The sequence below is a fragment of the Macrotis lagotis genome, chromosome X (genome assembly GCF_037893015.1).
Source record: "Macrotis lagotis isolate mMagLag1 chromosome X, bilby.v1.9.chrom.fasta, whole genome shotgun sequence".
Lineage (NCBI taxonomy): Eukaryota > Metazoa > Chordata > Mammalia > Peramelemorphia > Peramelidae > Macrotis > Macrotis lagotis.
Genome location: NC_133666.1, coordinates 136,757,485 through 136,765,472, shown reverse-complemented (window position 1 = coordinate 136,765,472; position 7,988 = coordinate 136,757,485). Strand labels below are relative to the sequence as shown.

Sequence of the window (7,988 nt, the reverse complement as noted above, 5' to 3'; positions counted from 1 at the left end):
ATGCCCTTCAATTGGGGAATGGCTTAACAAACTGTGGTATAGGAATGTCATGGAACAACACCATTGTTCTATTAGAAAACAAGAGGGATGGGAATTCAGGGAAGCCTGGAAGGATTTGCATGAACTGATGCTGAGCAATATGAGTAGAACCAGAAGAACAGTGTACATCCTAACAGCAACATGGGGGTGATGATCAATGGATGCTTATTCCATCAGTGCAACAATTAGGCAAAATTTGGGGCTATCTGGGATGGAGAATACCATCTATATCCAGAGAAAGAATTGTGGAGTTTGAACAAAGACCAGAGACTATTACCTTTAATTTAAAAAAACAACAAAATTATTATCTTATTATGTAATTTTGCTATCTCTTATACTTTATTTTTCTTCCTTAAGGATATTTCTCTCTCATCACATTCAACTGAGATTAATGTATACCATGGAAACAATGTAAAAACTAACAAACTGCCTTCTGTGGGGGGGTGGGGGAAGGAAATCGTGATTAGGGGAAAAAATTGTAAAACTCAAAATAAGTAAAATCTTTTATTTAAAAAAGTTGCCACTTTAATAGTTTATATACTTAAAAAGATAAGCAAGCTATTTACAATGGAATCACTGTTCCATATTCAATCTTTTTTCTGTTCTATATAAATGAAAATGATCATTTTCTTTCTGTTAAGTTCAGAATAAAATTAATTACATGTTTTTGCTTTTTATCTGATTTTTTTGTTGTTTTTTTAATTTTGCCATTTCCCCCAACTCACTTCCCTCCCCCCACCCCACAGAAAGCAGTCTGATAATCTTTTTTTTTTTTTGCAAGGCAAACAGGGTTAAGTGCCTTGCCCAAGGCCACACAGCTAGGTAATTATTAAGTGTCTGAGGTTGGATTTGAACCCAGGTACTCCTGACTCCAGGGCCTGTGCTTATCCACTACGTCACCTAGCCACCCCAACACCACCTAGCTGCCGCTAGTCTGATAATCTTTACATTGTTTCCATGCTATACATTGATCAAAATTGAATGTGTTGAGAGAAAAATCATATCCTTAAGGAAAAAATAAAATATAATAGATGGAAAACTTACATTAATACATAAGATAACGTTTTTAAAAATTAAGGATGACAGGGCAGCTAGGTGGCGCAGTGGATAAAGTATCGGCCCTGGAGTCAGGAGTACCTGGGTTCAAATCCAACCTCAGACACTTAATAATTACCTAGCTGTGTGGCCTTGAGCAAGGCACTTAACCCTGTTTGCCTTGCAAAAACCTAAAAAAAAAAATTAAGGATGATAATCTTTGGTCTTTCTTTAAACTCCACAATTCTTTTTTTTGGATACAGATGGTATTTTCCATTGCACATACCCTAAATTGTCCCTGATTATTGCACCGATGAACTGAGCAAACTACCCCTGTTTGAACCAGGCTCAAAAGGGGGAAAGAAGTTAGGGACTGTGGGAAAAGGGATGGATCTGAAGATAGAAGATGTGGAGTTGAATACTCCACTTAAGCCACTTAACATCTCTGAGCCTTAGTTTCCCTAATTGGTTGAACCAGATTCCCATAAAGGTCCTTTCTACCTCTAAACCTAGGATCCCAAATTGTATTTTGTATTTAAAGGGGTCACTATACCAATTTTCTTCATGGATTTATTCCAACTTCTTTTCTCAATGATTTTTTAGGTAACAATCCAGATTACAGAACCTTCATTATGAAAGAGACTTCACAGTCAAAGAAGGAGAGGTAGGAGGCAAGAGAAATGCAAAGAAGCCAGAGAGCTGTGTATTGAGATAAATAGCTTGTCCTTTAGGTAGTCTTACAAAGCTGAGGGAAACAAGATCCCAGGAATGTGGTAAGAATCCATTAGCTAAATAAAATAAGGACTAGTCAGGTTCTGAGGGGGAATTTAAAAAAAAGGAGAAATGTTCAGTTATGTTTTTCTTTCTTTTTTAAAAAATTATTTTATTTATTAAATTTTAATTTAAAAATAATTGGTCAATCTGAATTTGACAAACATCAAAAAATATGTATGGAAATTTCCATATACTCAGAACAGAAAAATATTGCAAATAAAACCATTATGTACAGTTTGCATTTTTTTTAGGTTTTTGCAAGGCAAATGAGATTAAGTGGCTTGCCCAAGGCCACACAGCTAGGTGTCTGAGACAGGACCTGAACTCAGGAAATACTGACTCCAGAACCCTTGCTCTATCAGCTTTGCCACCTAGCCACCCCTACAGTTTGCATTTTTAAAAATTCTCTAGTTTTAAATCTGTTCTGCTTGTTTGGGTCTCCTTGTCTATCACTGTCATTAATTCTCCTCTTCCTTCAGACACATTTTCTTCTCCTCTCTCCAATTAAAATAAAACACACACCACTTACATTTTCAAATTAATCTTTTGGATCAACAACAAAATAAAAAGACAAAGCAAGCCCTTTGTGGGGAGACACTTTAGTATTCAGGTATCTGGAGTTCCCTCATATGGAGGAGGGGGGAGGACCACATTATCTCTAAGGCCCATCTGGCAAGTCATGTCCAGTTCTGGCAAGTCGTGAAAATTCTATTGAACTTGAGCTGCAAGCTAATTTCATCTCCAGTCTTGCAAGCTGTCCTTTCTTAGTGCATGAGGCGAGGAAAAGTAGTGGATGAACTTGTTCTAGAAGATAGGACAAAGGAATTTGGAGTGAAGGACTCAGAGTAGAAGCAGAGAATTCTATCATTTGGGAGCATATTTGGTTCAGTGGTGGTGGAATGTTGAAGGACTTGGGTCATTCTATTGGTAGCTGCTGCCAGTCGTTGATCCCTGGGGTAGAATACTGGTACCCACATCAGTCTACCTAGGTGTATGGGGGTGAAGGGGCAAAGGTAGCATCTACATCCTCCCTCCTCATTCTGTACATCTGTGAACAAAGCTCAACTGGGATCTCCAAAAAGGGGGTTGGGAGAAGGGCAGAAGACTTCTTTCAAGAATTTTCTTCCTAGGGATGTGGGAAATCTGGGACACTAATACATTGTTGGTAGAGCTGTGAACTCATCCAACCTTTCTGGAGAGCAATTTGGAATTTTGCCCAAAGGGCAACAAAAATGTGCATATCCTTTGATCCAGCAATACCATCACTGGGTCTATACCCTGAAGAGATAATGAAAAAGGGTAAAAATATCACTTGTACAAAAATATTCATAGCGGCCCTGTTTGTGGTGGCAAAGAATTGGAAATTAAGTGAATGTTCTTCAATTGGGGAATGGCTTAACAAACTATAGTACATGTATATCATTGAACACTATTGTTCCATTAGAAACCAGGAGGATGGAAATTCAGGGAAGCCTGGAAAGATTTGCATGAACTGATGTTGAGTGAGATGGGCAGAACCAGAAAAACATTGTACATCCTAACAGCAACATAGGGGTGATGATCAATGGACACTTATTCCATCAGTGTAACAATCAGGCACAATTTTGGGCTATCTGGGATGGAGAATACCATCTGTATCCAGAGAAAGAATTGTGGAGTTTAAACAAAGACCTCTTTAACTTAGGGAAAAACTCATTATCTTATTATGCAATTTTGCTGTCTCTTATACTTTATTTTTCTTCCTTAAGGATATGATTTCTCTCCCATCACATTCACCTTAGATAAATGTATGCCATGGAAACAATGTAAAGACTAGCAGAATGCCTTCTGTGGAGTGTGGGAGGGAAGCAAGAATGGGGGGAAAAATTGTAAACTCAAAATAAATAAAATCTTTCTAAAAAAAAAATTTTCTTCCTATAGCATCAGTCCAGTCTCTCAAATGGGTGATAAGTACTCCCCTAGGGCAAGAATTTTCATTTCCATTGACTTCCATACCCACTACCTCTACTCTCATTCCAAATTCTTACTCAATAAAGAAAGGTTGTTCTCAGGAAAGCATAAAGTATTTAAGATTTCCTCAAATCCTCCCCTCACCCCCACCATACCACTTGATTAAACCATGGAATGTTCTCCCTTTTTAGACAATTGTTGGAAGGTGTCATGTTTTTCTCATCCCTGTTGTATATAATCAGACCTCAAGCTCATGTGTGCATCATATAATCCTCAGGTCCTAACTTTACACAGGACTTTCTTCTCTGCATACTTCCTGGACCAGATGTTTTATTTATCCAAATCACAGAAGTAGCATTTCAAGATTTCATCATCCACTTACCATTCACTGGGAGCAGATTTGCTGCCATCCAGTTCTGAGATGAAGTAGTTTTTGTATATACTAAGTACATGCAGTCTAAACATTGGGTATTCAACTTTAAGGATAATACTTTACATATCATATGGAGACCACTGAAAGTAAAAGGGATGCTTAGCTTGAAAAGACTGGAGTGGACAATAGCCATGTTCAAGTATTTGAAGGGTTGTCAATATGGCATTAAACTGGTTTAATTTCAGAAGATTGATCCAAGGTGAGTGGACAGAAATTGCATTAAAAGGTCAGTTTGGGCTACAGGTGTTGGGGGGAAACCTTTCTATCAACCAAAAGTATCCAAAAGCAGAATGTTCAACTGTCTTGAGAAGTAGTGGGTTTTCCAACCTGGAAGTCTTCCTATCGAGCCTTAGATGACCACTTGCCAGGTTATATTAGAGAAGGGGTTTTTCCTTTTGGATTATGATTGGACTTAGAGTTAACTCAGATTTTATTGCTCCTTTGAAGCTAAGATGGGGAATCTGAATACAACAAAGCCTCAGTCACATATGTAGATGTAAAAACATGGTCTAGTTAGTATAGGATTCATCAGAAGATTGGGTTTTGAGTTTAAGGTGAACCCTGTATTAATTAGCTAAAGGACCTATGACAAGTATTCCCATCTATATTATGGGAATGATAGCACCTGCACAGCCTACTTCAAAGGGCTATTGTGAACAAATTTTTAGAAATACAAATGAGTAAGCACCAGCATATAAAACCACACATCATATTTGTTATCAGCAAATAAAGCTGCTTTATTGAAAGCAAAGAATGTTGGGTACCACAGGGTGACCATGGTAGTAACAATAAGGTTTAATTCCCTGAGAACTTTTTTCCCTTGTTTTTTTCCCTATGTTTTTGTAAAAAAAAAAACAAAACAATAAACAAAACCCAACAAAAACGAAACATACAAACAGAAACGGGACTAAGTAGGAAAAAGAATAGATAGATTCCAGATACTGGAATATATAAATAAGTACAAGGTTATAAGATATTCCAATTTAATTTTAAAAACAAGATTATCAGAAGTTTGGTTTTTGTTTTTTTCCGATCCACAGAAAAGGTAAAATACACATAAACAAAAAAAAAACTACTTTTCTTTCTTTTTCTTTTTTTTCCTCTTTTAAAAGATAACAGTAAAAAAAATACTGTTCAAGTACAATATTTACAGACGCACCCAGTATGGGCCAATTCATTCAACCTCAGATAGGGAATATTCAGCTCTGACTCTGCCCAGTTATTGGAAGGAGACAAAGCAAAGATCTGGGCTCAGCCACCCAGAAACACTCAGATATTAGCCTGAGGACCCCAAATGCAGGGTCAAAGATGGAAGTCCCCACCCCAGGAGCTACATTAGGAGTAGCAAGACCCAGCTCACCCCCAGCCCCAGGATGTGTTCAAGTGCCCTGGAACAGTGGAGGGTTCCAATGGCTCCTCACAGCTTGGTATGGTGGCAAGCCAAGAGGGCTCTTGTTCTGGACTGTTGACCTTGCCCTTTCCCTGGACCTAAGCACTGCTCAGCTCACCTTGACCCATGAATTCACAGGCCATTTGCTACTTGATAGAAGTGATAGGGAAGTTACAGGGCATATCTATCCCCTTCCCATTAAGCAAAGTTTCCAAAAGATATAACTGAACAGATGCCTGGTCCTGAAAGGGGACACTGAACCCCGAGACAGAATGACTGATATGCATCCTGGCAATATGGCCATCTGTCTCTCTCCACCTTAACCACAATACCTTCTAGAACAATAACAAAATACCATTATACATTTCTCTATTTCTCTTCAATTAACCACTGATGGTTAATTCCATATAAATACTGCATAGTTATCTGGGACTGAAAATAGTTCAGTCAATAACAGTAAGCCCCAAGGGCTGGAGCAAAAGATTCTGGGCTTTTCTCTGCCCCTCTGCTCCAAGGTCTTGTCTCTCCCTTCAGTGAATCTGGGGTCCTGAGGAGACCACAGCTCTCACACCCACACACACATACACACACACACACACCCACCCACACACACACACACACACACTTACTCACATTTTCTCTTTCCTCTGTTACAGAATATGCCACTTCCCAGGAGATTGAGGGTCTCAGGTAAAAGGGATTTGCTCTTCCCTCAAATTCCAGTATCTCCTTGCAATGTACTCCATTTCCCCCAAACCAGGACAGATATTCAGAAATCTTTTAAATCCCCCACTATCTTTCTTCCTCCCTCATCTTCTAATCCCCCGCTCTCCTACAGCTCTCCTACACATATTCCCTCTCCCACCCCAACTGACGATTTACAAATTAAAACCTTCATCTGGATAGGATCCGGAGCCTGGAATAGAACACAAGAAGGAGGAGGAGAAGAAGAGATGATTCAGATGGTCCCAGGAATGGTCAAGGGTTAGGAAAGTCACTCAGGAGTGATCTAAAGACAGCAGCACCAGGGAAAAATTGGTCCCGTTGGAGAGAAAGCAGCTGATACAGGAAACAGACAACACACCTCCAAGGACCATCTTGGGACAACTTCCAGCAATGCCACTGGGAAGCAGGTCAGGTTCATTGATGGTGACACCTCCCCTACCTAACTCTTCTTTGTTTTCTTCCAGGCTTTAGGTTCTCCTCTTCCTCCAGGATGAGAAGACAGTGGTGGAGGCAAGGTCCAGAGAGACATCCCTTATCTCCTTGCCTCTCTTCCCACCCCAGCTCAGTAACCATGGGCCACACAGCAGCCTATTACACAAACACACACACCCACACAACTGTGCATGACGAGCACAGCAAGGACAAGAACATGACGCAGGTCCCATGAGCCCTTTGGATACCAGGGGAACTCAGGGACGAGGGTTAAAGGACAGACGTAAAGTCTCTTAGTAGACCACGTTACGAGGACACCACGGAGTGTCCGGGTACAGCAAGCAGTGGATAGAGCGGAACCTATGGAATGAAAGGAGAGAAAATCAAAGGGTTAGTCTTGAAAACATAGATCCTGATTATGATGTGGTCATTTTATATATATATATATATTTTTCTGCTTCCTTACCATGAAAAAGAGGATTTGGAAGGCAGGTGGCAAGGTTGTCTAGCATAATAGATGAGAGTTGGCTCCCGAGTTAGGGAAAAATGACTTTTAGGCCACCTCTGACATAATATCAGCAACTTGGATGGCCTTTCCTACTTTCTTCCTCTCCACCACTACAGCCTTTCCTCTGGGTTTAATTTCCATCTATTTGCACTTATCTCATATACATAGTTTACTTGTCTCCTCCATTCCAATATGAGCTCTTTAAAGATAGACTGAATTTTTGTCCTTCTTTGAATAAATATCTTAGGTGCTAAATAAATTGACCCCAAGCAATTCTCTCAGTCTATAAAACATTTAAGTTGCATTTTTCCAATTAGTAAAAAAAATCAAAATACCCCCCTGAGCTTGTCCTGAAGAAATTAGAGATCTCATAATGAAAAAAAAATTGTACTTGGAAATCTTGTATCACTTCCAGTGATAAGGAACCCAATTACATTTTTGCTTAGACAGATCATTACAATTTGGGGAAACAATAAATCTTGGGTAATTTTCCATTATTTTGAGCCTGACATCATCTAGTCCAAAAAATATAGTGAAGACTAGATCCAATCAGGAATCTAGCAGATGTGACAGGTAAAAGATGGATGTCTTTATGGCTGTAGATTGTGTGTGGGGGGGTCTCAAAATCTGTTTCAGATTCCCTTCCTGGGGCTCCAGTGAGTGGGCAAGGGGAAGGCACAAGTTGGGGACCTGAGTCTCAC

General features: G+C 39.5%; 1 protein-coding gene across 1 annotated transcript in view; it reads right to left on the bottom strand.

The window, feature by feature from the left end:
- Positions 1–2,054: 2,054 nt before the first annotated feature.
- The window catches only part of LOC141502923 (beta-1,3-N-acetylglucosaminyltransferase lunatic fringe-like), a 29,540-nt gene continuing 23,606 nt past the window's right edge, over positions 2,055–7,988 (bottom strand). The window contains exon 8 of the mRNA XM_074207913.1: positions 2,055–7,139. Coding sequence (XP_074064014.1) covers positions 7,073–7,139 — 67 coding nt within the window. The 3' untranslated portion in view covers positions 2,055–7,072. The remainder of the gene's footprint in view (positions 7,140–7,988) is intronic.